The sequence below is a fragment of the Acanthamoeba castellanii genome (assembly GCF_000313135.1).
Source record: "Acanthamoeba castellanii str. Neff unplaced genomic scaffold scf7180000083687, whole genome shotgun sequence".
In the NCBI taxonomy this organism is placed as follows: domain Eukaryota; phylum Discosea; order Longamoebia; family Acanthamoebidae; genus Acanthamoeba; species Acanthamoeba castellanii.
In genome coordinates, this window is record NW_004457625.1 from 2,607 (window position 1) to 28,924 (window position 26,318).

A 26,318-nucleotide genomic window follows, 5' to 3' on the forward strand; every position below is an offset into this window, starting at 1 on the left:
ACCAAAGAGGAGGGTCAGACTTTCTTCTGTTGGCTGGTCCAGAAGTGGGGTGCCAAGATGGACCTCTTTCTCAAGGTCAGAGCTCCTGCTGAGATTGCACAGCTTGCTGTCAAATCAAAGCAGTTGAGAGGGCAAGAAGCTCTTGTCATGCAGAGGGTGCTCATGGGCCTGATGCTCTATCTTGGAGGTGGTCTGAGGAAGCAAGTCTTTGTCAACCTCTATGTTGGCCACCTCCAGTGGGATGAGGATGAGATGGTCATGCAGGTGGGAAGGGAAAAGGTGGCTCCTACCAATACCTCCCACTTGCCTCTGCCTCCTCAGCTCTTCACCTACATAGAGTTCTTCAAGCAGAGAGTTCGCCCTTACCTCTGCCCAGACCCCTCTGACCCCCCTCTTGCACTCTGGTTGAGCTCTCATGGTCAGCCTCTTAGCTCTGCCACATTCTCTCAACAGCTCAAGATCCTTATCAAGGACTTCAATCCTGAGCTCACCACCACTGCCATTGACTTCAGGTGCATGACTATCACCAACCTCTTTGCTGGTATGTTTCTATATGTATATATATATAGAGAGAGAGAGATACACCTATATTGTGCTGCTCTTTTGTGCAAAGAGCCTGGTTATAACAGAGGGCTGCAGGGTGTTGGTGCTGGTCATGTCACCCATGTGTCTTGGTACCAGTTGAACAATCTCTCTCTCTCTCCCACACAACAGAACATGTGCCTCTGGAGGAAGGAGAGACCATTGAGCACCTTCACAATAGGTTCAGTGACTACCTGGGAGTCTCTGTCAAGATCATGAAGACTGTCTACAACAGGTCAGATCATCATTCAACAACCAACAACCACAACAAATAACCAAAACCCAACTTGTTGTGTGGTTACTAATTCCTTGTTTTGTGTGTTCCTCTTTGCCAGGCATGACTTGAAGAAGAAGCACAAGGGAACTCTGAATGCTGCCAATGCAGGCAAGGTGCCTGAAGGTGCTCAGACAGCCATGGGCAAGATGGAGGCCAAGATGGCAACAGCAATTGTTGAGGAAGAGAAGCACCAGCACATTGACCTCAAGAAGCGCCAGGCCAGGACAACTGAGGATGATGAGGAGTGGCAGTCAGTCTCAGGCCATCTGCCCAAGAAGAGGAAGAGGAGGGTGGCCTATGAGGATGAGGAGGAGGAAGAGGAGGAAGAGGAGCTGGAGGCAGAAGAGGATTCTCAGGAAGAAGATGAGGGTGAGGATGAAGAGGAGGAAGAGGAGGAAGATGAAGTTGAGAGCATCCAGGAGATGAGGATTGCTCAGTCTGGTGAGCTGGAGCTATGTGTCAGATGGGTGGGCTACTCTGAGGAGTTTGACATGTGGCTTCCCCTCACTCAACTGGGTAATGCCCTGGCATGTGTTGAGGAGTTTATCAAGGCTAATTTCTTGTAAACTCCAGAGAGCAAGTTGCTCTTTCTCTCTCTCTCTCTCTCAACTTCAATAAAAAACACTTAAAAAAAACCATTGTGTGTTACTTGTTTTATTGCCAAGAGTGTTGATTTGTTCTGTTGAAAATCTATTTTGTGATCATAATGAGGTATCATATGATAGTGCTCCTCACGCTCTTCAAGATGATGTGCTATACAGTGAGAGTTACCATGCTATGGCAACATGGCATCATTGCAAAAATGTGGCAAGAGTGTTTGTGTGCTGAGTTAATACACAACATTTACCATATTTCTCAACAACGATCGATCCTACACAACTTTTGAAAACACTATCTTGTAGCACAATATAAGGGCATTCTTTTACAACTATTAGAATTTGCTCAGCTTTGATGGCAAACTGAAACTAGCCCTAACCCTATCTCAAGCCCTCAATGGAGCTTGACGACATCAAGGAGTTTGTTGTCAAACTTTCCAAGGCGAAGCTTGTGTGGATTAATCATCATCATCATCATCATCATCATCATCGTCATTGTCATTGTCATTGTTATCAGCATGGGTTGGGATGCTTGTGGGGAGGGGGCCTGCGCGTCCTTGTCCCCCCCTTGCTGAAACATGGTCACCCATTGGCGGGGGCAGGTGGGGCTTGAGCCACGCCAGGGGGTGGGGGCGGGCAGCCACGCGTGTGGAGCGGGTAGGGGCATGCCGCGCCTCCCCAAGGAGGTCAAGCATGGGCAGCGGGTGAGGCACAGGTGGCGGTATCCGGTGATGTGGGGTCGTATGGGGGGATTGTGAAGATCCAGGAGGATGTTGACCAAGTCGGCGCGCCCTTCGTCCATGAAGTGTCTGATGGAGGCGGATGATATCATACACACGCAGAGGTGTGGGGCGCGGTGGTGGAGGCGCGCGATGATTTGGGCGTCGATTCGTGTCATGGTGGATGCGAGCAGGTTGTGTTGGGTTGGACGTGAGAGCCGGGGTGCTGCTGTGGTGCTGCTGGCCACCTGATGCAACCGCGCGCCCCATGCCGCCTCGCTGTGCAGCACCTCGCGCAGCCACTGGCACGCGCTCCTTGACCCAAATCAAGGACCAAGCGCGTGTCAAATCGCACAGCAGCTTGCGGACCTCATCTTGGCGATAGCCCAATTGCTGGGCAAGGCAGGTCCCTCTGAACAGGAGGACCAAGGAGAACCAGCACCACCACCAGCTCACCACCAGCAGCGCGCCACCACCACCCACCCACCACTACCACAACAAAGAAAATAAGATATTAAATCGAAAACAACAAATATTGCCGGTGGTAAGAGTACATACAGGTGTAGAAGGGAGAAGAAGAAAGAATAGAGCTGCTAGAGGGAGGAGAGGGAGGAGGGACGGAGGAGAGAGAGTTATGAGATGGTCTCAGACCTTGTGGGACTTGCCCCAGGTGGGTCGGTTGCGTGTCTTGCTGTCCTTTCGCTTTGGCGGAACGGGCGACGTCGTGGTGGAAGAAGCATACTGGGAGGATTCGCTGGCCGCGGGCAGCAGCTGGGTCTCCTCGGTAAAGCCACCGACGCTTTCACTGAGGCGCAGGAGCTGGTAGGGGTCGATGTCGGCGATTCCCATGCGACGTCGGCCCAGCGCTTGCGCCTGTGATTGGGCATCGGTCGGTTCTTCTATCGCCCTGGCGGTGGTGCTGTCGCTTGGTTCTTGCGTCGCGTGGCCAGCTGCAACGAGTTGCGCATGAACTGAGGGATGCGGTGGTAGGGTGTCTCTTCGTTCTGCGCTGTGGTGGCCTCGGCTGGGGTCCCTCGCGTTGGCGCGTGGAGCTTGCCGGCGCCGCTTATGCTGTTGGCAAGCGCTCGGGTAGCGCCACTGCGCTTCTTCCCTCTCGCCATCATCGCGGTGTATTGCGCCTCCTTGGTGGCCTTGGTTCTGCTGGGGGTGGAGGAGGGGGGCGGAGATGCTAGCAGCTGGCCCTTGATGGTCGAAGAAGAGAGGCCACCGCCGCCGGCCTTGGCCTCCTCGGCCAGCGCAGAGAAGAGCATCTGCGAGTGTAGCGGCGCTTCGGCCGACCGCGGACGCGCCCGAGACTTCTTGCTCTTCTGTTCCTTTTTGCTCTCCTTGCTGCTGCTGCTGCTGCTGCTGCTGACGGCATCGGGGGTCGACTTCTTCCTGCGTGCCGAAGCAGGGGCCTTCCACGAAGAGAGCGCGGCAGCCCAGGCGGCCTCGTCGTAGGACTGCGATGTCGCGTCGAGCCGGTCTTCGATTTTGTTCGCGCTGCTGAGATCGAGCATGGAAAACGAGAGGCCCATGCCGGGCATCATCGCCACCGACCCAAACGAAGCCGAGTTGTATGGTGACGGCGATGGAGAACCCGTGATGGCCGCCATCTCGCGCGACTGCTGCCTGGTATTAGGCGATGCGCCCTCGGCCACCGCTTGTGCGGGCTCGGTGGGCGTAGTAGTCGTCGTCGTCGTCGTCGTTGAGTACGATGGCAGCGGCGCTGGTCGCGTTATCACCGACGTTGATGAGGCGTAGGGTACGAGCGCGGCAATGGACTGTGCCGACGCCATGAGCTCCTCGGCCACCAAGGCGGCGATGTCGGTCGGGACAGACTGCGCGACGGGAGAGGAGGAGGCTGCGACGAGAGAGGCCACGGAGATTCCGCCAGAGTCAGACAGCGGCGACGGTGGAACAAACGCCGTGGCGGAGAAGGCAGAGGTGGTCGGCGAGGTGGTCGGCGAGTAGGTGGAGAAGGAGATGCGCCGCGAGGGAAAGAGAGACTCGAGCGTTCGATAGATCTCTCGGAAGGTGGGCCGATCGTCGGGATTCTCCTGGAAGCAGGGCTGGATGATCTGCGTGAAGATCTCATCGGGGCAACCATCGGGCTTGCTCAGCCTGACGCCCCGCCGCACAGCATCGACCACTTCCATCGTCGTCATTCCGGCGTAGGGCAACGCACCAAAGCTAAAGATCTGTCTCCGACACACACACACACACACCACACACACCCCAAGAAAACACGGCAGACAAACAGCTGATCAGGACCCACGCACGCACCCACGAAGTAGATAAAAGAAACAAACTTCCACCTAAAGGACGATGGCTCGTACCTCCCACACAGTCACGCCAAATGACCACACGTCGGCTTTGTCAGTGTATGGTTTACCTGTGAACACCTCGATGGCTGGAGGGAGAAAGGAGGGAGAGAAGAGAGAGAGAGAGAGAGAGCTCTCTATTAGCTTTCATGCGCTTTGAAACCACAACACTTAGGAGAACCAAGGGCGCAAGCGTACCGGTCCAGCGCACAGGAATACTTTTCATCTGCTGTGGGTTTAGCTCGTCGGTGGAGAGCTTCGACAGGCCAAAATCGCACACTTTCACGCAGTAGACATCGGACCGCTTAATCTCGAGGAGGAGGTTGCGCGCGGCCAAGTCTCGATGGATGATTCCGTGCGCCGCGAGGTGGTCCATGCCTGCAGCTAGATCCTTGGTCATCTGGATCAGCGACTCAACGCTGATCGCATCTCTGTTAAATGCATATAACAGACATTGGGTGAACCAGCAACGTCAGCAAGAGTAGGGGAGGGGAGTTTGGGAGAAGCAACACTCTGAGGACATATGTCCAGCGGCTTCTTAGTTATTAAGCACGTGCATACCGGTTTTGAATCAGATGCTTGTCAAGCGACCCGTCGGCCATGAATTCGGTGACGATGTACAGCTGGTCTCGACCTTCCGCAAGGCCGAAAAAAGTCACCACATTCGGGTGCGCCGGTAGATTTCTGAGTGCATGGAAGAGGAGACATCAATACCATACGGCTGTAGTATGTTTTTCACGGCACACGCACACAACGCGCGCCCCACAATCCTCTCGCACTGTGATTGGTTGAGAGAGAGAGAGAGAAGACGTACGACATGATCTGCGCCTCGGCAAGGAACGATGTCTTATCGGTTGACCGCACCGATTTGATTGCTACGGTTGTCGTTCCTCGTAACCGTCCCTGAGAAGAGATTCGAATTACTCAATCACGCAAAACCGGGGGAGAGGCAGAGTGAAGGGAGGATGGCCGAAGTACCTCCCACACATCGCCGAATGCACCCATTCCTAACTTATTTACAAAGGATAGGTCGTTTGGACTAATTGTAGCTTTTACCGCTTCTCCTGTTGATGATAGCACGTGAGATGTGAGCAGAATACCTTAAGTGGTCATGCATGAACACGCCCGCGCGTGAAGCTCAGAGAATAGGTCATGTTCCCGTACTCTTCGAGTTCTCCTGTGCTCGCTGTATGTAATTGTAGACGGCCAATCGTATGGAAAGGGGTATGCCGAGCTCCTAGTAAGAAAAAGAAGCGGATTGGTGAGAAAGATCCGAAAGGGCCGGATGAGAAGATAAGTGTGAAAGACGAACCTGGAGATCATCTTTGGTGAGGTGTTGCAGCACCTCGTATGAAATATTCGCCTCTAAAAACAGTTTCTCTCCCTCCTTGCCCAAGTTAAGACTCCTCACCATTTCGCCGATTCTCGGGTCCAGGCATGGCTGCTCCACGACCTCTTCGTCGACATCTGCTTTCGCAAGCACCCGCGTGAATCAATGCAAGATGGGAGTGTAAAGACTGAAAGCATACCTTCGGAAGAACCGCCCTTTTTGGTCTCTGGGAGAAGGAGGAGCGGCGACGGAAGCAGCAGCAAGGTGTGGTTCTGGCCCACGGCAACTTGCAGTGGTTTCACATTCGTTGTGGCTTCCAAGGGCCGCGCCAATTCCTGTATAACGTTGCTTTTGCTCATTCCCGCTGCATCCGGGTGAAGGCACACCACGACACGTCGGCCCATGCAAGCGTCAACGAATGAGTCTCGGGCACGTGTAAGCACGTAAAACACGTAAAAGTAGCTGAAGCGAGAGCGAGGTAGGAAGCAGAGGGGGGAGGAGAGAGAGAGAGAGCTCACAAAATGAGGGAATTGTCTCAACGCACCCGTGTTGCCGGAACCGAACGCATAAATGCCACCAGTCTCGCTCACCGCAATTGAGTGCTTCTCGCCGGCACCCACAAAATCTATCTTCACGCCAGCGAGCGCATCTATGAAAGCCGCATCCCACACGAGCCTCTTTTGGCCCTTGCCTAGCCCTGCGTGAGGATAACTCCAATGAGACTCGGAATCTCGGCGTCAAGAGCACTGAGGGGCTAAAAGGCACCTAAGCAGCCAGCGCGGTTTTTGCCCATCGCGTAGACGAGCCCATCGATGGTGAGCAACAGCGTGTGCTTCTTGCCTACGGCAATGCTCTTCATTTCGAGGCCGCTGACTGAGTCGACTCGTCGGGGAACAGCGACCACATTACGCTTCTCATTCGATGCTGATGACATGTCAACAACATAGAAACCACAAACCATCAGCCGTGAGTTGCTGTTGTCTCCTCGCGGTTTGCGATGAGCGTGCACCGCACGCACGCCCGCACACGCGCGAAAGGGGAAGATTGCGGTCGTACATCGAGAAAGCCACGAGTAGGACTTGGTGAGATTGTTGTGCCCGAGCCATGGCCCATTCGCCCCGAACGAGTAGGTCTTGCCCTCTCGATCAATAGCGAAGCTGTGATTGTACCCGGCGGCGATGTAGGCGACTTCCTGAAGTGAGTCAACTCGGGTCGGCTTTTTATGATCCTCCAAGCTGTCCACTCCCAAGGCCCCATACATCCCCTTGTCATGTTGTCACGTGTGATGTGTTGTTAGCGATGTAATGCACGCGTGCTCTGCACTGCCGCCGCCGAGAGGAGTTCGTTTGTACCAAGCCGAAGGCAAACATTTCCCCACCCTCTGCTCGAGTTGAACCCACCCAATGCCGATTGTTAGCTCAGCCACGTCCACGCCTTAAGGAGGAGACTAAGGGGGAACCGGTACCGGTGAGGAGAAGGCTGTGATGCTCGCCGACAGCCACCTGTGTGAGGATTGTCTTGGACAAAGCGGGAAGAGAAACAAGCTTCGCTGTGTGGCAGTTCTCCGCGTTTCCATGACCCAGCTTCCCATGTCGCCCTAAGGTCAAGGGCTCCACCGATAAGAAGGGGCTCGAGAGAGAGAGAGAGAGAGACACCGAAGGCAGAAAGGACAAAAAGGAGAGAGCGCGAGATAGCAGCAGCAAAAAAGGTGCCGTTGGCGGAAGGGATGCTTACCGTCACCAACGCTGTAGACGGCTCCGGTTTCTGTGAAGGCACACATACGCCCACAGCCCACGTGGCTTTGACATCAGAGATACGCGCCAGGCAGGGGTTAGTGGGGAGGGGGCAGCGTACGGGTTAGAATGAGGGCGTGAGTCATGCCCAAGGCAATGTGGCTCACTCGCAGGCCAGGCAAAGGGAAGGGCTGTGGGGAGGTCCACCGGCCCTCTTGTCCCAGCAAAGCGCCTACCCGGCCCCAGCCCAGCACCGTTCCATCTTCTACACATGTCCGAATAGAAACAACCGTCCAAAATGAGAAGCATAGCCAACCCCCATATCGGAAAATGAATCATTCGAATCAGCAGAAGGAGCAATGCGAACGGAATCGAGGTAGAAGGAAAATTTCAAGAAATGAAGGAGAGATTTGAAGCTTGGGGTGGGGGGGGCTAAGGTACGGACCAGTGATGGCAAGAGAGGAGTTGGGGCCAGCAAAAAGGGCCACGAGATGGTGGGGATGGATGGGGGGGAGATCCACTCGGTCAGGCCGCCGGGCAGGGGCGGCAGATGTGTTCCGTCCCAGTTCTCCGCATACATTCGTACCGAAAGAGTAGAGGAACCGTTGACGTGGAGGCCTCCCCACCAGCGGTGAGGAGATGACCGAGGACATACACACGTCTGGCCCTAAACTCTCTCTCTCTCTCTCTCAATCTGTCAGAGAGATCTCCACCCAAAAACAACCTCCTCTCCCCGCCGGGCGTCACCCAATTAAGGTGGCGGGAGTGGTTGCTAACGCCACAGTCCCTTTCAGGAATAGAGAGCCCTTGTCCTTTTTGCAGTTCACCGTGGCCCGGTGTCTTCCAAAAAGGGTCCCTTTTTGCCAATACCAGACGGTGACATCATCCCTTATCCTTTCCACGACAACACATCGGTGGTGAAGATACATCGGTGGTTCAAGGATGACCCGGGTGGTTTCGAGAGGGAAGGAATTGTCTTCTTGTACTGGCAGCGGACTGAGGTATTGAAGAAGTGGGCGTTTCGCCTGTTTGGTTTTGTTGCCTGCCGTCAACCGCACGCGTTGCCCTTTAAGAATATATGGTGATAAAAAACATGAGCAAAATGCTTGTGTGGCGAGGAGCTGTTATCAGAAACCACACTAGAGGAGCCAAACGGTGCCTGGTTTTATCCCATCTACCCAATCAGGCAAATTTATTTCGAAAATTAAATCCCAAATAATACAAGGGGCAGTTCTGTGCAACACCCCGACACCGCCACACGACGTGCAAGCAAGAGGAGGACCTGGGACAAGGGGAGGAACCATGGATGCGGCATGGGCAGAACACATAAATCTCCCGCAAGGGGATGAAAACGAATCAGCACGCGAGCCAACGCATCGCGCGCGATCCGTTTCTCGTTCTCAGTCCGAGCCCGCTCTCGGGTCTCTCCGTGAGTTGGAAGGGTGGTTGACCAAGCAAGGTGCGTACGCCTCTCTCCTCTCCATTCGAACACCCCCCCCCTAATATATTTAATTTTCTTATTATTCTCCCTTTCTTCTTATCAACCCCGACCGGCTCTCGTCTCTTGAGGTTCGCACTGGCGCACTTGGAGAGAGCGGTGGTTTCGCCTCTGCACCGCAACGGGGCAGCTGCACTACTTCAAGCTCATGCACGTACGTTGTGCAACCCCTCCCTCCTCTGGTGCTTCAGACCGGTTTGTTTGCTCCAAAGAAAGCTCGGCACGGGCATCACCGCTGTCGTGGCGCTCGGCATGCACATGTCCACCTTTCCACAAATATGTCCACTTCTGTTGTTCCAATTTCGTCTCTCTCTGTGTGGTGTGTGTTGCACCAGGACACGCAACCGCTCGGCTCCATCTCGCTTGAGGGAGCGAGGTTGGCCCTCGACGAAGGCAAGTTTTGGCGCGGAACCTATGGGTACGGGTTTACTCACCCTCATGACAGCTGTATTATAAACACACACTGGTCTTGTCAAAATACGATCCGTGTGAATGCCGACGCGTAGTACTAAGCCGTGGATCGGTGGCAGGTGGGTCATCTATGTCGAGAAACCGAAGAAGAGGGAGTTTCTCCTCTGCACGAAGCAGCGGCAGAGCAGAGACGAGTGGATTAACGCCATTCTAGCGCTGATCAACCACAAAACGCCGGGCCTCGCGTCCCCTCTGGCCTCTTTCCCGTCTGGCCTGTCCTCCTCTGTCTCCTCCCTCGCCGCGTCGTCATCCTTTTCCGGTTTGAAGAGCTCTACCACCGAGAGGGAGAGCAGCTTGTCAGACAGCGGCTACGTCAATCTGAGCGTTGAGGAAACACCCGCATTCAGCGAAACATCGACAGACGCCGGCCACTGGAAGCGGTATGTTCACATCCTTGCTCACCTCCTAGCTAGAGTTTTTATTATTACTCCGAGCTCTTTTTCTCACATGTTCGTCTATGTGAAACAAATAGCACGCTTTGGATTGCGGCTTACAAAGATGACGGCCGCACCAGCGTGGCCGACGAAACGACGAAACGATTCGTGGAAGCGGATCCTTACGAACACGACGAGCAACTTATGCCCGGTCTGATGGAAGTAAGTTGTTGCTCCTGCCTTTGCTGCCAATTTTCGCTGACCGACTGTGCGCACTCCTGCACTATATGCAGCCACGAGGGGTTCTTGGCTTGCACAACAAGAACTCGTCCACTCCAGTGCCAGTCCTGGCGGACCTCTCCGATGGCTATCTGGCATACGCGCAGCTCATCTTTCACGTACGTGTCCACCCCGCTCCACCTTTACCGCCCACATACAACATAGATCCTTGTCATTGACCCTGCTGCCTCGTGGAGCTCACCTTCCAACATGGTGGTGTTTGGTGCAGGGAGCTGATTGCGTGGAACACGGCTATTTACAATCGTTGAAGGCGAAGGAGGAGCAAGAGCGAAAGGAGCGAGAGCGAGAGCGAGAAGAAAAGAGGTTGCACAGCGGCGGAGACATCCGTGAGAAGGACGACAGGGAACGTGAGGATACTAGCGCGTTTCCTGCCGTTGCTAAGCGTGTCCTGTTCAACGGTACCGTCAGTATCATTCTTTCGACGGCGCTGTGGGCTCCCCAAATGTTACCGTCTCACTTTCCGTCACTACGCGCGCGCGGGGTTTGTCAGGCACTGAGGGTTGGGTGGTGTGCCTGATGATGAAGAACTTTGGAATCGTACGGCTCGCAGCCAACTCCTTCGAGGAAATCCAGGAGTGGACTCGCTTCCTCCTTTCGCCACCCACCACCAACCGACGCAGCACGACCGTGAACGGTTTCTTGTGGATCGGTACACGTCTCCTCTCTCTCTCTCTCTCTCTTCGCTGCCGGCATGGTTGGATCCGCGCGATCCTTACGTGCGGCCCTTATGCAACGACTGAATTCCTTCGTTCCTCCTTCCGCTTGTTCTACTCTTTTCTCCACTTGCAGGCAAGGTCAAAGAAAACAGCTGGGAGCGTTTCTACTGTGTTTCGGACGGCTCTAAATTCGAGTACTACAAGATCAAGAACGTCGTACGTCCCATCTTTCACCTCTCTTTAGTTGTGCTCCTGCGCCTCACCAATTGTCCGGACTGTGCTGCTGCTGCTGGGCGCCTTCATCAACTGTCGGCGTACTGGAACACAGGAGCTGGTGAGCCTGGCGACGATCACCAAAGTGGATACGAGCTGGCTTGTGCACGGGGTACGCGATCTCTGCTCCTCTTGGGGCCACACACAGTGGTCGGCGCACCCTTGCTCACCAACACTCGCAAACGTGGCTCATCATGACCGGTGACAACAGGGCTCGCGCAAGGGAACCGCCAGCAAGCATTTGGTCGACATCAAGAACTACAACTATGCCGTCAGCGTGCACACTGACGCTGGTGAGGCCGGCAAAAAGCTGAGCTTCATGACGCAGGTTTTTGCCCTCGGCCCTCCCTTTTGGCATGAAATAGTATTGCTGTGCTGACAACCGTTTGCCATGTTCTTCATGCCACGCATATATGCGACCGCCACCAACGCAGGACGAGGAACAAGCGTTCTTCTGGAAAATGGCGCTCGAAAAGGGTCCCTCATCGCGCGTCGACACTGCCAAGACGGTCAGCCTGCTCAAGAAGAGCCTGGAGAGCATGAACAACCACATCCGCGACGAGATCCAGATGCGCAGTGCCGAACACGGGCCGGCCCTCGCCCGCGCCAACAGCGAGCTTACCACCTCAGCCCCCGTCGCTTCTTCGATGGCGCACCGCTCGCCCGTGCTTCACCGTGCGACCTCGGACCTCCTGCCCCTGGGCTCCGCGAGTAGTGCCGTCCGGTACTGCATTGCTCTGCACCCTCGCTCTGTGCGCCGTTTTCTCAATGCCCCGCCACTAACGCCTTTTCCTCTGACCCTCCTCCAGGGCCGCTGCGCTCGCTGACGCGCTCGTTAAGCACTATCTGCACGCCGAAGCCGCCCTTCAGGTAACTTTTTTCTTCCATCCACCTCCGAAGACCGGCGCGGCCACAGACTCTGTGTGCTCGGTGTGGTGTGTTGATGATGTTTCTTTTCTTCGCCTGGTAATACAGGGAAGCGTGTTTCTCCAAACGCATTTGGATCACATCACCAACATGACCCGGCGCCTCTGTGAACGGGGCGACGAGGAAACAGGCAAAACGCCACGTACGCCTCGACGCCCCCTCCTCTCCCCCACAACACCCACCAAGGTGCAACCAACCCACGCCAACCAACTAACACAGTCACTTCGTGTATACGCAGTCGGCAACTACCCCGTGAAGAAGCCCGTGGATGTGGGTGATGGACACTACCGCATCCTGTCCCTGGATGGCGGTGGACTGCGCGCCATCATTGAGACCGTCATCTTGTCTCGGTTGATCGAGGTGTTTCCTGATCTGTTGCAGAGGGTCGATCTCATTGGTACGCACGCGCCTTTCGGATCTCAACTGCGCCGTACGCAATTCTAATGGTAGGGTGCAAACCAAATCTCTGGCGTGGTGCTGCGCAGCCGGTGTGTCGGGCGGAGCCATGGTGGCCTCGGGCCTGGTAGTCGGTACGTTCACAGTTCGCCGGCTAGCCCCTCCCAACCACACACCGTGGGTCTCACTTTCTCCGAATGCAGGCCGCTCGCCCAGCTTCATCTGCGAAATGCTCAAGACGTTCGCACCTCACTTCTTCAAGCCCAAGACCAGGCACACCGTTCAGGTACCACCTCTCCTCTCTCGCTCTTCCGGGATGCGCGCGCGCTCCAAGACTGAAGCCATTACGCTCCGCCGTAATACGCTGCAACAGGGTCTGGCCCTGAATCAAGCCAAGTTTTCGAACGAGCCGTTGACGATCTTCGGTGACGAGATCTTCAAGCACGTGTCCATCAAGGACGTGCCCAAGCGCATCCTCATCTCATCGTTCCTCGTGGGTATGCGCCTTCTCTCCCTTCCCCCCCCTGGCGCTTGCGCGCTCTTTGGCTAATTTTCGATGCATCACCGCGCAGACAACGAGGAGGAGGACGAGGACAGGAGCTGGGAGCCCCGCATCTACCACAACATTCCCCTGCGACCAGGTACTCTCACGCTCCCACTCCCGCCCCAATCGTTTGCTTTTTGTCTCTGTGCGCGCCACCAACGCCAATGCTCGCTGCATACATCAGACCAACGGATCAGCAGCGAAGAGGAGCTGTCGGCGCCCCTCTGGCATGCCGTGATGGGGTCCGCTGCCGCGCCGACCTTCTTCCCCTCCTTCAACAAGGTATGGAGCGCGCACAGAGACCGAATGTGTGAGAGTGAATGCTAATCTCAGGGCGACACTCACTCTTCCTCCCTCCCTCCCTCCCTCCCTCCCTCCCTCCCTCCCTCCCACCACACACACACACACACACACACACAACACACGCATACAATAGCACGTGGACGGCGCCGTGATGGTCAACAATCCTTCACTGATGGCAATAACCATGACCATGAGCGAGCAGGTAGGCTGACTAACCAATCAAACTTTCTGTCGCATGCGCGTGCGCCGCATTGCTAACGCACAGCGGTCGAGGTGCAGGCGCTGCATCCAGTCGAGCCGTCTCGGATTCACCTCCTGAGTCTGGGAACTGGACACGTGCGACAGTTCATCAGCGGCGCAGATCACGACTGGGGCGTGCTGCAGTGGGCGCCCAAGCTCCCCGAGGTTCGTTGGCTCCTCCTTACGGATGCCGCTGAGCCTCTCCCTCGTCCGTGGGTTCTCAACACTTACGTAACTCGATCGCGCCATGTGCAGCTTCTGGTGGCCGGTGGCTTGGGCGCGCAGCTCCACATGGTGAAGATGCTCTTGGGTACATGGCGCACACACTCACACCAGTGCTCCGAAGTGCACTTGGCTAACTGGTTTTTGGGGTTTGCCGTATCACACACAGGGAGTCGATTTCATCAGCTCAACCCGACGTTTGACAAGTTCATGCCCATGGACGACCACACCATCACCAACGAGCTGATCGAGATCGGGATGAAGGTACACGTTAGGCCTGGCCCTCGCTTCTACATTTACTGTTTACGTGCCACTGACCATGTGATGTGTCTCATGTGTACTGCCAGACGGATCTGACGGAGACGATCGCCTGGGTCTCGGAGCACTTTTACAACACGGCCACCACGACCCCGGCGAAGCAAGCGGCAGTTGACGTGCCCAGTGCGCTGCCACGAGTTCCCAAAGAAAAGAGGCGGGGCATTCGGCTCAATCGCACCACGGGCGGAGTGGGCCAAGCCACCACCGACAGCACCAACGACGACGCCGAGCTGCGCTGCGACGTCGGTGCCTGGTACAACAGCGCCATCTCGCCCAAGTTCGAGTAGTGCTGCAACCAACAGCTCGGCCTTTCCGTTTTTTGAAATACATTCGTAACCAACGCACACCACACTCTGAGCGCCGAGTTCTGATCAGCGTTCAAGAAGAGGCGGAGGCGAGGGAGGCGAGGGTCTCGAGCATGCGGCGGGCATCGGTGTCGCCCTGGGCCTCGGCGCGACGGAACCAGAGGATGGCCTTGGTGAGATCAACGCCCACACCCTCACCGTTCTTGTAGATGCAGGCCAGGTTGTACTGCGCGTCCCGCAGGCCCTGCTCCGCCGCCTTCTGGAAGAGCGGGATGGCCTTGTACAGGTCCTGCTCCACGCCCTCGCCGTTCTTGTAGCACATCGCCAGCCGATTCTGCGCACGCGCCTCACCCAGCTCCGCTGCCCGCTGCCACAGCTCGACCGCCTTACGGTAGTCCTTGGACACCTTCCTCCCTGCGATGCGACATAGTGTCGAGTGTGATTCAGCCAAGACCGCGCTGGCCGAGATCGTTTGGGGCGGGTGGAGTTACCGTTGTAGAAGGCGTAGCCCTGCTCGCACAGCAGTTCGGCCTCTTTCTTTTCGCCCACCATGACCTCCTTGAGGCCGTAGTACTCGACCTCGCGCAGGAAGGCCTGTCTCTCCTCCTTCTGCGACGGCAGCTCCGGGCACGTCATCGTCGGGTCGCGCAGGAAGTCCAAGATCACCTGGAAGTGTTGCGGATTCCTGCATCGCTCCCCACAACAGCACACAGCACACTCCATCAGAAAAAAGAACGAAATGCGACAAAAGAGCGAAAAACGCGAAGCAAAGAACAAAGAGAGAGTCCGCGACGTGCCGGTCGATGAAGCAGCGGCCCATGGAGTCCCGCACGGAGCGGTGGCGGCCGGAGAACACTGCCTCGAGAAAGGTGCCATCGAATCGGCAGAGCGTCGAGCGAAGCGTGATGAACTCCTTCCCGCCCACGTTCACCCGCACGATCTCCCCGCTCGCCTCCCCGTTGTCCGTCGCCTCCGACGTCGCAGTCTCCATCCGCTTCTGCTTGCTGTCCTTCCGCTTGGTTCGCTTACTGCCCTCTCCGCTCCCCGACGACGGCACACCCGCGTCCCCGCCGCTTTCCCCCGCACCACACGCGTGCCGACACGTGGGCACTACCGCCGGCGAGTACGCCGCAGGCTGCGGCGGTGGCGGCGGCGCGAGGGCCAACGATCGAGCCGCCGTGGCCGGCGAGGGGGAGGCCGACTCGGCGCCAGCGCCACCGTCAGACGGCAGCGGAGCCGAGGTGAAGAACGAGGCGAGGGGAATGCGGTCGGACGCGGCAGCCTCGTCGACGAACGTGGAGGACGCGGTCGCTGTGGAGGTCGCTGTGGTGGTGGCCGACGGGCCGCTACCGCTGGCCAGGAGCGAACGCAGGAGGGCCTTCACCTCACGCAGCTCCTGCGCCTCCACCCCGCCACCACCACCTCCTCCCCCGACCACAGGCTGGGCGGCGGTGTTCAGATGGTGGTGAAGGAGGTGGTACGGCTGGTGGGGCGGCGGGTAGGCGGCGGTTGTAGCGTCGAAGGAGGGGCGGCGCGCGGGGTGGAGGCTGGGGCTGGGGCTGCCGGCAGCGGAGAAGGAGGACGAGGGGGCGGGGGGTGGTGGCAGGAGGAGGCGGTAGCGGCGGCGAGGGAGCAGGGGCGCCCAGGGGTCGGAGCGCGAGGGCCGCACCACATCCCGGCCGATGCGAAGGGGGCGAAGAGCAGAGTGCGAAGATGAAGAGGAGGAGGCAGCACCCAGATGCTGCTCGGAAGAGGAGGCGTCGTTCATGAAGGGCTGCTCTTCCTCCTGGAGGCCAAGGGCGTGGGGGTGGAGGCAGTCAAGGTCAACGGTGCCCCGGTCGTCGAGGGCGGCCGCCACCTCCACCCCGTCGGGGAATACCACGCACACCAGCTCGCCCCCTATCCGTCCGCTGCTCTCGATGCTCGCCATCATCATCCTTCTTCCTCCTACTTCCTGCACAACGACACAACTTCCCCCCAAGGACGATCACGCCCTGAACTTTTCAGCCGTTGCTACGTGCGCCCCCCCCCCAAATGTTACAGAAGACGATTACATTCTGTTGAGATGGCCATAGCTATGTACACAACGTCGCAACGTAGGGTTGTCCCCAGCCGGGAGAGAACATGTAGATGTTTGGAGGGGGGGGGTTACTCCCAAGCATCCCAGTCATCGTCACCCTCGCCCACTTGAGGAGAGGTGGGCACGAGCTCCGAGTCCTCCTGAACGCACGAAGCGCGTTAGCAATAGAAAACACGCTTTTTAGCCATTCCTCTCATCCATTGCCGCGTACCACATCGAGCAGCACATCGTCGTCGTCGTCGTTCTCCTCTTCCTCTTCCTCGGGGGCGGCGTCTCCCGTAGGCAGGTCACCAGCCACCACTTCCCGTCCTTCGGCAGCGTTCTTGTCCTCCTCGCCCTGTGGGGCTGCGGCTTCCTCCTCCTCAACCGGGGCCACTTCCTCCGCAGAGCCTGCAAGGAAGCGTTCAGTAAAGTGAACCCAACCACAGCACCACAGGACCAGCAGACAAGACAAAAGGAAACGGGCGCGTACTCTTCTCTGCAGCATTGTGCTCAGCATCTTCGACAGGGGTCGGCTCGTCCGCAGCGGGCTCAGTGGCGGTCTCCGCCGCAGTCGCCTCCTCGCCCTGTGCCTCGGTTTCGTTGGTGGCGTCGTTGTCCGCATCTTGCTCCGCTTCTCTCTCTTCTTCTTCTTCTTCTTCTTCTACATCCTTCTTCGCTTCGTCAGTGGCGGCCTCGACACCTTCTTCTCCTTCCCCTTCATCATCTTCCCAGCCGCCCCAGTCATCGAGCTTATTGTCCAACTCAGCTCCTATACACAACAAATACAAGGAGAGAGAGGAGGCTGTGAGTTTTGGCCATCGTCAAGTGTGAGATGGTGGCGGTGGCCGCAACAACACGTACGCATGAGGATCTTCTCCCTGCGCTCTTCGTCCTTGAGCAGCTTCTCCAAGCGGTAGTAGTACCGCTCCCAGAACACGCTGTAGGTGAGCTTGGGAACTGCGCAGTGCACACACGCGCAAAGCCAGCTGGCGTGAGAAGCAGAAACATGGTGTGTGTGTGTGTGTGTTTGCGTTGACGCGAGAGGCTAAGGCGGAGGCGCGTACGAAGTTCGTTGTGGATTGCGCGAAGCTTGTTGTTGGCCGAGAGGAGCTGGCTGATCTCGACGGTGCGCGCCTCGAGGTTGAAGCCGGCCTTCCACTCCTTGAAGTCCTCCTCGTCGGCAGGCGGCTGGGTGTAGGTGTTGATGTCCTTCTGCAGCTTCTTCACGCCCTTCTCCCGCCTCGACTTGGCCCTGTGAGTGGTGCAGACACAGTGTGGCACGTGACGTCAGCACACCGCCAAGCGAACGCCAGCAAGACGAGGGCGAAGAAGACGGTACAAGACTTCTTCCTCTTCTTCGTCTTTGAGGCTATCCATGAAGTTGAAGAAGTTGGAGAGGCCGGAGGACGACGTGGCGGCAGCGCTACCACCGGCATTGGGCCGCTTCTTCTCGCCGCTCGCCGAGGTGGAGCTGCCGGCGGCACCCTCTTCCTGCTTGACCACCTCCTTCACCACGCTCATTGTGTCCTCCTTGATGGTTCGCGTGAACTCGGACAAGTCCTCCTTGTAAATCGAGATGATGGTCTCGGACTGCCGAGCGGCATTAAACACAAGAATCAGGATTCGCCCCAAATCCTCAGAATGTTGCATCCAGCAGGATGCAAAGAGGGGGGGCGAAGGATGCACCTGCTTCTTGACAGTTTGGAGGATGGTGTCGCCCCAGCCCCACCAGCTTGAGCTGCCTGCACCCTGCTGGTCACCTCCTTGCGAGCTCATCTTGGGCCAAATGCAAACGTTGATGAACGCAGCGTTTACTGTCTTCAATCTATCTGAACGTTTCTTTCGTTTGTTGGTTGTTTCGTTTGGCGGACGTCGTCAGCCCACCCCTCCTGCTGACGTGGCAAGAAATATTTATTTATTATTTTTTCAGGCGCCCTGCGTGGGCGGCTTCTTTCGTTTGACGAGGCCTTTGATGGCGTGGAAGAGCTTGTCCGCATGCGGCCCAACGTACCGGGCGATCTGCGGTCAGGTCACACACACACGAGAGAGGATGATGAGAAACGTTCATTGCTCTGTGATCAACCAACGATGCAGGCACACTGTACCCGCGGGGTGATGAGAATGTTGATCGCCCAGCGAAGCGGCACAAGACCCATTATATCCATGGCCTTTACCAAGGCGACGGTCATAGCAAACGTGACCATCCTGTCACGCAGCGAGAAGCCCTTCTTTTGCGCTGCAGGGCTATGATTGAGTGCCAACGCCGAACAAGAGCTGGACAAGAGGAGGGCAGAGGGATAGGTACCGTCTTCCTCTGTGAAGCCCACCAAACCTGCAAAGTGCTCGACGTCGAGCACGCCCGAAGCGAGGAGGCTGTAGGTGATGGCATAGGACGCAATTCCCAGCACCTCGTGCACCACGACAAAGGTCGACCCGTAGAGCATCAGCATCTCGGTCTTCCGCTCCTTAAACCGCTCGTACGCCGCTCGCGCACGCCTCGCCACCACCGTGCCAGCGTTTTCCTTCGCCTTGTCCGACGCACCGCGCCTCGCTACATGGTGCACGACCAGCGTTGGCCCGCACACGCTCGTCAGCGTCGGCCTACTCGCCGGGGCAAACGCGATGACGGCGCGATGGGCGGTCCTCGAAGATGGTGATGAAGAAGAGGAGCCTGGTGCCGACGTAGCCAGCGTTCGGCCCGCCACCCACCTCGAGGCCGAGTTTCGGGGGAGAGGGGGTCGCACCAGGGAAAGCGAGCGCATGGTGCCGGCGGCCGGGAGCGCTCGAGCATGCACACGGCCGAACGCATAAGAAGAGGTGAGCGCGGAGCCCACGGCGGCACCAGAAGAGACGCGACGCATGCTCAGTACAGCCGGGCCAAGGAAAGAAGAATAAAACAAGGCAAATCAATAAAATATGATAAATAAATATTGCCTTTTCCTTCATAAATCACAATCGAAATGGAAGGGAGCGGACCAACCGGCGAGTGTGCTGGGACGAGCGATTGCATGGGTGGCAGCAGAGCGAGCCCTCCTCGATCTACGCACCGCGGAGGCCTACGAGAGCGCTCATCTCAAGGGCAGCTCCTCGCTTCCCTGTTCCCTCCTCCTCGTGCGCAGTGCGTCTCCCCCCCCCTTCTGGAGCTCCACATGGGCACGGGCTGACATGAAGCGGCACCCTCCTCCCCTCTAGTGCACGAGATCCCTCCGCGCGGGACTGAGGTGGGTTTGCTCGGCGAGGTGCGGGAGGAGGTGGCAGAGGCGCAGAAGGTCTTGGTGGACCGGGGCTACCTCGTGTCAGACGAGGCGTGCTTTGTCACCGACGAGCTCACGCTGCCGCCTCCGCCTCCGTCGTCTTCGTGCGGATGCGACCACGGTCATGCCGACCACCACCAAGACACGAACAAGAAGCGACCCGAGAGTCACGACCTGCTGTCGTCGCCGTGGGTCGAGACGGGCGCCTCGTCGGTGCGGCTGTGGATCCCGTCCCCGCTTCTCAATCGTGAGACCGATCGCATCGAGTCCCTCCTGGCGAGCACCTCAGCAGCACAGGGCGAGCGTGTAGGGCGAGCGCTGGACATTGGCTGCGGCAGTGGACGCGATGCCGTGTTCCTGGCGCTACGCGGATGTACTACTGCTCCCTTGCTGCGATGCCTTTGCAGTACTGTGCCTTGGCTGCTGCTTAGCTGACACCCGGGCCAGGGGAGGTGCTGGGCGTGGATTACCTGGACCACCAGATCGAGAAGCTGCACGGGTTCGCGCAGCAGCACGGAGTGGCGGACCGCGTCAAGGGTGCGTGCATGGACGTGGAGAAGAACAACGGCCAGGAGCTGCTCGAGGCCTACCCAGAGCACTTTGATCTCGTGTCTGTCGCCCGATTCCTGCACCGGTACCTACATGCCCGCAGAGTACTCAACCATGGTAGTAGTATCTGTGCACCGTGTACTAACCCGTGCGCCTGTCGGGCATCATCGTCACGCAGCCCACTGATTCCCGACGTGCTGGCCAAGCTGACGAAGCCGGGCGGGATGGTGGCCTACCACACGTTCATGAAGGGCTCGGAGCAGTTCGGACGGCCGCGCAGCCCCAAGCACCTTTTACTGCCCGGCGAGCTGGCCGACAACTTCACCCGCATCGGGTGGGAGGTCATCGTCGACTCCACCGTTGCCATCTCCGACGGCAGACCATGCTCCTTCTTCATCGCCCGAAAGCCCTCTTCTTGAGCTATAATAAGATAACAAATAAATAGAATTTATAAATAAAATATGATTATAATTTGCTTTCTTTTATTCTGTTGTATTTTATGGTTCTTGCAAGGATGGACACACTTCCAGGGGAGATGGTGCTTGAGCTGCTCGGGTGGGTGCGTGCCAGCGACGTGGCCTCGGTGCGCCTCGTGTGCCGGCAGTGGCGGGACCACTTCGACGCCCACGACGCGCGGCTGTGGCGCCGGACCTATTTCCGCACGTGGCCGCCACCCTTGGCCTGTCCGTCATCCACCACCGGCTCTGCCACCTCTGACCCCGAACCGGGCCACAGCGTGGTGCCCGAAGTAGACTGGAGGCGTGTTGCTGTGCATCGCCTCTCCCTTCTGCAACGCTGTAAACCCCCCCCCCAACTGGCAGAGAAACGGTTGCAGACTGATCGGTGTCATTAATGTGTTGTGTGAGCCCAGACAACCCGCAGACTACGATGGCAGATGTGCAGGCCGCGCTGTACGCGGCAGCCGAGCTGGCTGGTCGGTACAGCGGCGGTGGTCAGCCGGCGGACAACAAGAAGCGGAAACGGGCTGATGCACGACCGCCTGCACCCCATTCCGGTCTGCGGGCTGGAGAGGAACCAGAAGAGGCGAACACCACTCAAAGAAAGAAGATCAAGACGGAAAAGAACGAACACGATGACGAGGGAGAGGATTCGAAGAGGCAAAAAGGCGTGAAGATGTGGGTTCGGGTTGCGAAGGTGGAGAACGAGGAGGAGGAGGAAGGGGAGGGCGATGATGATGACGATGATCTGTGGCTGCCGCCGCTGGCAGACCAGGCCCACATGGACGCTGTGCAAAAGGCCGTGGAAGAGGCCGAGGACAAGCTCGAGCGCCTGGGTCTCGCGGCGCGCCTGAGGAGGCAACTCGCCACCATCATCAGTGCCAAACACGAAATCAGGTACAACACCGCGGTGGTGCCCTCGCTCCCGTTACGTACCCACTACTGGTCTGTTAGGCGCTGAACCTAAGCGAGATCTCTGCCGTTTGGCCAAAGCTCTCTGAGTGGGCATTCGCATTGTGGAGAAGCGCGCCGCTTGCTCTTGCTGCTCAATCGGAACATGCTCTATGATAAGATCGACCTCACCACAGGGTGCCAGCCTGCCTAGCAATCTTCATGCTTGGCCAACAACAAACCTCTGGTGCTGAATCGTGTGCGTGTGTGCGTGTGGCAGAGACGGTGATGCGGACCACACCAAGGTGTCGGTGGTGATGTACAGCCTCGTCACGGGGCTTCCCCTGCGCATGACCTACTCCTCCCGGCACCTCACGTGGACCAGTACACACCCTCGACCTTCGCACTGTTCTGGTCGTGACGCTCACTGCTGGTGGTGGTGCTGGCGTTGGTAATGTGGTGTCGCTAGGCCTCGCAGGCGACAAGCTCGAGGGCAGAGCCCAACGGTTCGAGGTTTGTCCTCGGCGCTGGAGGTGGTGTTGTCAGACCAATGGATCACAATGAGTCATCGGTCGTGTGCGTTGTGTGTGTTTATGTGCGTGTCGTGTCGTGTCACACAGAGAAAGGACGGCGACGCTCCGATTCGAGCCATGCTGAAGCAGCTGGTGACCTTCCTCTTCGGCGAAGACCGTACCCACGTGTTCACTCCCGTCGATATGGAGCACTACCTGCAGTCCATCCTCGTGCACGAGCCCGACCACGGAAACTTCCTCTTCTTTTGGTGGCAGCTCGGCGACACAATCTAACAGCACAGCACCGCACCGCAGTGCCGGCTCAATCGTCATTGTTGTTGGTCTCGATATCGGACATCGCTCAGGGGCGAAGCAGCGAGGCGACGGCTTGGGCTCGTTCCTTGGGAGACAGAGCGGCTCGGGCGAGCGCGCTCTTTCGGGGGGACGGGCCGCTTCGCTGCTGTGGTGGCGGTGCGGGGCTTCGCGTCTTCTGTCGTTTGCCCGCTCGCTCGCCCGATGCGTCGGCTGATGGGGACGTGGTGGTCTTCTTCTTCGCCGCCGCCGCCGCCGCCGCCGTCGTCGATCGCTGCGGCGGCTGCTTCCTCTTCAGCGCCTGGCGACCGTTTGTTGCGTTGCTGGCTTTCGCTTTGGTCTTTTTGTCGTCTCTTCGCGCTTTCGCCGGTCGTTCATCTTCCTCCTCTTCTTCGTCACCTCCCTCTTGCTCTCCCTCCGAGTCTTCGGCTTCGTCATCGTCTCGTCCTGCCGCGCGTCGGCCTCTCGGACCTGCGAGGATGATGCAGAAATTGTTGCGGCCGAGGCCGCCCCGACACAGCTTCCGCTTGAACTCACGCGGCTGCATCGTACCGTCCTGGTCACGGCACAGCCAGTCAACGAGAGTCAGCCAACGAAGTGTGCCGCAATCGGCATTCGGTCACAAGCGAGGAGAAGGAGGAGGAGAGGCCTGGAGGGTGGGTACCTGAGCTCGCTCCTCGGCCGACAGTTTCCGGAAGACGAAGAAGCACAGCTTGGCGCTGGTCTTGGACTTGGTCAGCTCAAACCCGAGGGACTTGAGCATCTTCACGAAGCGCGAGTGCTTCATGTACCTGGTTCGATTGAAGGTGGAGAGAGAGAGAGGAGAGAGAAAGCGCTAAAGTCAGGCACCCACCACCATCAGTGTGGACGCGTGTAGGTGGTCCGGTACCGCGAGTTGTTGACGCAGGCCAGCGGGAGGACGATGAAGAGGGTGCCGCCGTCGCGCACCAGCGCCTGGCAGCGGACCAGCATTTCGCCCTTGCGCCGCGGATCGCCCACGAAGTTGATCACCAGGCTCAGCACCGCCACGTCGAACGGCTCCCGGCACCTAATCGGCCGCACCACCCACCCACCACAGATGCGTTGGTATGCGAAGCGTATACGCCTCATGGTGGCGGCAACGACGCACTCGCGAGAGAATTCGAAGAAGTCGGCCTTGATGACGGACGGGTGCTGTGGGTTGAGGTCGATGGCGGTCACGTCGAGCCACGCCCCGTGGTCCAGGTACTGGTTCTTGATCGCGCCCACGTCCAGCAGCCGCAGCTTCCCCTCGGCCGCCCCACTGTTCTTCTCGCTCTCGGCCGCGCGGGCCGCCCGCAGCTCCGAAACCACCCACTTCCCGGCGTTGAACTTGTGCTCGGGCGCCGTCTCGCCCACCAGACTGGCCTGCTGGTAGGCCTCCAGCCCGCCCAGCTGTGCCGCGCGAGAGGGTGGTGGTGGTGGGGTTAGTATTGCTGACAGCGGCAGGGTGGGCGGTACGCCACCTCGGCGAGCTGGCGGTCGAGCTTGCGGCGTTTGGCGGCGCGGTCGGCGGGGGTGAGGGTGGGGTCGTGGTCGAGCGACTCGCGGTACTTGTTGAGGGCGTGGTACTGCGCGATCAGCTGCGCGTGCTCCCCTCCGGTCACGTCTCCCTCTCCACCGCCTCCTCCTCCGGAGCTTTTCTTGCCGGTGCCGCCCCGCCTCTTATTCTTCGCCTTCGGCGCCGGACTGGTGCCCGTGCCGGGTGCTGCAGTACTCGGCGTCGCTGCCCCCAGCGTCACTGGCTTCCGCACGACGGACCTGCGCCCCATCCCACCACCTTCTTCCTTTTTCAGATAGAAAAGAATGTGAAATGCAAAAAGAAAATAGTAAAATGCGCGTTATGGGCGGAGTTGGACCAGACACGGCCCGTAACGGAGTGGTGTGTGGTTGGTTGACCGGCAGTCCGGTTGCCTTTAGTTTTTGTTTTGCCGCAAGTAAGGTCCCTCCTCTTTGTCTCGACCAACCCACCAGTGCCGCACTTCGGACCCACCGCCACAACCGCGTCCCTTTTGTGGTTCCCGCCAGCAACGCATTGCAGAGCGTGGCGGTTACCGCACGAGTCCATTTCGGCCACACACATGGCGCGCCTCTCTGGGGTAGCCAAGCAAACAGGAGCATGTGCACGCACGTCTTCCTCCGGCGGCGGGGATGAGGGTTGCTCACAGCAGCATCCATCTTCTTCTTCTTCTTCTTCATCTCCATCTGCACTGCACCACCCGCCAAGAACGGCAGCTGCTCCTCTGCCCCAACTTGTGTTCACCCCCGACAGCGACGAGGAAGACCACCAACACGGTGGTGCGGTGAAGGAGGAGGTGAGCGAGGTGGACCACGGACCCCGCACGACTCTGCTGGTGGCACCGCCGACGGCTTCGATCAGCTGCGAAGGCGTGGTGGTGAAGGAGCAGCCCTACGCCATCTCCCCGCGCAGGAGGGCAATCGCCAATAAGATGACGGCCGCCATCAACAACGCGGATGAAGAGCCCAACGAAAAGAACTCGTCGGCCTCAACGGCACTCCTCGATGAGGAGGAGGATGGAGGGGGCGGGGAGGTGCACCCGCACGAGCGAAGGGCCGAGTGCTATCGGCTGTGCACGTACGACGAGGCGCCGCCCTACCAGCAGGACAACCCCTTCATCCGGACGGGCTACCGCGTAAACTTCTCCGTCAAGCTCTGCCTCCAGAGCTTCTTCCGCCTCCACAACGGTACCCCACCTTTCAGCCACAAATGGGATTTTGATGATCTACAGATTTTTATTTATTCATCTTCAATCAAAGAAATCGAATCTAACCCACGTACGTGCAGAGTCCTGGAACGTGTGGACGCACTTCAGCGGGTTCGTGATCTTTCTGGTGCTGGCGGGTGTCGTCATGCAGCAGCTCGACTGGCGAACGCCTTCCGAGGCCCTCCTCTTCCTCGCCTTCTTCCTCACCGTCGAGTGTTCCATGCTCAGCTCCACCATCTTCCACGCCTTCAACTGCCACTCGCCCGGCACGTACGTTGCCTCCACCGCCGCGTTTGTATGCCGTGCGTGTGCGTGTGCGTGTGCGTGTGCGTGTGCGTGTGCGTGTGCGTGTGCCGTGATCTCACTTAAATGATGATTGTGTGCACACACAGGTACAAGTGGACGTGCAGGTTCGACTACTCGAGCATCAGCATGCTGCTGGTGGGGTCCTACTCGCCCATGCTCTACTATGCCTTCATGTGCGAGCCGGTCTGGCAGCGCCTCTACCTCTCCGGCTTCTGCATCCTGGGCGTCGTGGGCGTCGTCATCTCCTTCGTGCCCCTCTTCTCCACGCCCCAGTACACCATCCTCCGCACCGGTACCCCTCCTCCCCACAAAGCTCTGGCTCGTGTTTGTCGCCGATGACGCTAACACTCGGTGCGTTGTGCAACGGGTCAGGCGTGTTCGTGGCGCTGGGCTGGTCGACGATCCTCCCGCTGCCGCACATCATGTACCTGCACGGCGTGTGGCTGGTGTGGGAGGTGGCCCGGTGGGAGCTGCTCGTCGGGCTGATCTACACGGTGGGCGCCGTCATGTACGCCAAGCGCATCCCCGAGCGATGGAGCCCCGGCAAATACGACACCAGCTTCGTACGTCACTGCCACCTCTCCACTCCCTTTCGCACTCTCTTTCTCACCTTTTTTTTTGGAACGTTACGTGCCTGTGCGAATGAATGTGCAGATGTGCAGTCATAGCCTGTGGCACTGCTTCACGATTGCGGGTGCTCTCACGCAGCTGCACGCGTGCATCGCCGTGTATAATGTCTTCGGGACCATGCGCGCCTGTTCGTGAAGCCCACCACCAATCCCGCGCCCTGTATCTACGATTTTAATTTATTGTGACCATAAAATCAGCATATATTCACATCA

General features: G+C 58.2%; 10 protein-coding genes across 10 annotated transcripts; 5 read left to right on the plus strand and 5 right to left on the minus strand.

Annotated features, from left to right (window-relative positions):
- Window positions 1–57: 57 nt before the first annotated feature.
- ACA1_307780 (uncharacterized protein) lies at window positions 58–1,425 on the plus strand (the record flags this gene model as incomplete). The annotated part of the gene is made up of 5 exons (XM_004349619.1): window positions 58–264; window positions 322–354; window positions 454–541; window positions 715–817; window positions 918–1,425. 5 exons carry the CDS (start codon window positions 58–60, stop codon window positions 1,423–1,425), a joined length of 939 nt encoding a protein of 312 aa, XP_004349669.1.
- Window positions 1,426–3,073: 1,648 nt separating this feature from the next.
- Window positions 3,074–7,089, minus strand: ACA1_307790 (protein kinase domain containing protein; the record flags this gene model as incomplete). Its single annotated transcript, XM_004349620.1, has 10 exons — window positions 3,074–4,375; window positions 4,514–4,569; window positions 4,697–4,929; window positions 5,060–5,182; window positions 5,313–5,401; window positions 5,811–5,965; window positions 6,028–6,192; window positions 6,373–6,525; window positions 6,594–6,752; window positions 6,885–7,089. The coding sequence occupies 10 exons, from the start codon at window positions 7,087–7,089 to the stop codon at window positions 3,074–3,076; spliced, it is 2,640 nt and encodes an 879-aa protein (XP_004349670.1).
- Window positions 7,090–8,906: 1,817 nt separating this feature from the next.
- Window positions 8,907–14,370, plus strand: ACA1_307800 (phospholipase, patatin family protein; the record flags this gene model as incomplete). The annotated part of the gene is made up of 24 exons (XM_004349621.1): window positions 8,907–8,990; window positions 9,190–9,213; window positions 9,395–9,477; window positions 9,590–9,910; window positions 10,003–10,126; window positions 10,198–10,302; window positions 10,413–10,602; window positions 10,695–10,853; window positions 10,994–11,076; window positions 11,189–11,245; window positions 11,345–11,461; window positions 11,568–11,857; window positions 11,943–12,003; window positions 12,109–12,202; window positions 12,299–12,457; window positions 12,546–12,590; window positions 12,660–12,742; window positions 12,830–12,953; window positions 13,029–13,097; window positions 13,185–13,282; window positions 13,583–13,708; window positions 13,799–13,853; window positions 13,935–14,029; window positions 14,113–14,370. 24 exons carry the CDS (start codon window positions 8,907–8,909, stop codon window positions 14,368–14,370), a joined length of 2,904 nt encoding a protein of 967 aa, XP_004349671.1.
- A 91-nt stretch (window positions 14,371–14,461) lies between these two features.
- Window positions 14,462–16,318, minus strand: ACA1_307810 (K+ channel tetramerization subfamily protein; the record flags this gene model as incomplete). Its single annotated transcript, XM_004349622.1, has 4 exons — window positions 14,462–14,802; window positions 14,880–15,073; window positions 15,150–15,871; window positions 16,058–16,318. 4 exons carry the CDS (start codon window positions 16,316–16,318, stop codon window positions 14,462–14,464), a joined length of 1,518 nt encoding a protein of 505 aa, XP_004349672.1.
- A 218-nt stretch (window positions 16,319–16,536) lies between these two features.
- ACA1_307820 (BSD domain containing protein) lies at window positions 16,537–18,226 on the minus strand (the record flags this gene model as incomplete). Its single annotated transcript, XM_004349623.1, has 7 exons — window positions 16,537–16,608; window positions 16,680–16,858; window positions 16,941–17,219; window positions 17,312–17,407; window positions 17,515–17,702; window positions 17,790–18,040; window positions 18,137–18,226. The coding sequence occupies 7 exons, from the start codon at window positions 18,224–18,226 to the stop codon at window positions 16,537–16,539; spliced, it is 1,155 nt and encodes a 384-aa protein (XP_004349673.1).
- Window positions 18,227–18,376: 150 nt separating this feature from the next.
- ACA1_307830 (uncharacterized protein) lies at window positions 18,377–19,311 on the minus strand (the record flags this gene model as incomplete). The annotated part of the gene is made up of 3 exons (XM_004349624.1): window positions 18,377–18,469; window positions 18,556–18,686; window positions 18,756–19,311. The coding sequence occupies 3 exons, from the start codon at window positions 19,309–19,311 to the stop codon at window positions 18,377–18,379; spliced, it is 780 nt and encodes a 259-aa protein (XP_004349674.1).
- A 99-nt stretch (window positions 19,312–19,410) lies between these two features.
- Window positions 19,411–20,672, plus strand: ACA1_307840 (methyltransferase domain containing protein; the record flags this gene model as incomplete). The annotated part of the gene is given in 5 exon segments (XM_004349625.1): window positions 19,411–19,462; window positions 19,473–19,568; window positions 19,643–20,077; window positions 20,152–20,338; window positions 20,432–20,672. The coding sequence occupies 5 exon segments, from the start codon at window positions 19,411–19,413 to the stop codon at window positions 20,670–20,672; spliced, it is 1,011 nt and encodes a 336-aa protein (XP_004349675.1).
- A 116-nt stretch (window positions 20,673–20,788) lies between these two features.
- ACA1_307850 (uncharacterized protein) lies at window positions 20,789–22,408 on the plus strand (the record flags this gene model as incomplete). The annotated part of the gene is made up of 7 exons (XM_004349626.1): window positions 20,789–20,836; window positions 20,858–20,992; window positions 21,136–21,643; window positions 21,737–21,800; window positions 21,883–21,986; window positions 22,081–22,115; window positions 22,223–22,408. 7 exons carry the CDS (start codon window positions 20,789–20,791, stop codon window positions 22,406–22,408), a joined length of 1,080 nt encoding a protein of 359 aa, XP_004349676.1.
- Window positions 22,409–22,720: 312 nt separating this feature from the next.
- ACA1_307860 (uncharacterized protein) lies at window positions 22,721–24,216 on the minus strand (the record flags this gene model as incomplete). The annotated part of the gene is made up of 4 exons (XM_004349627.1): window positions 22,721–22,897; window positions 23,091–23,217; window positions 23,316–23,839; window positions 23,911–24,216. 4 exons carry the CDS (start codon window positions 24,214–24,216, stop codon window positions 22,721–22,723), a joined length of 1,134 nt encoding a protein of 377 aa, XP_004349677.1.
- Window positions 24,217–24,894: 678 nt separating this feature from the next.
- Window positions 24,895–26,241, plus strand: ACA1_307870 (HemolysinIII related subfamily protein; the record flags this gene model as incomplete). Its single annotated transcript, XM_004349628.1, has 5 exons — window positions 24,895–25,150; window positions 25,251–25,440; window positions 25,563–25,768; window positions 25,849–26,039; window positions 26,131–26,241. The coding sequence occupies 5 exons, from the start codon at window positions 24,895–24,897 to the stop codon at window positions 26,239–26,241; spliced, it is 954 nt and encodes a 317-aa protein (XP_004349678.1).
- Window positions 26,242–26,318: the final 77 nt, after the last annotated feature.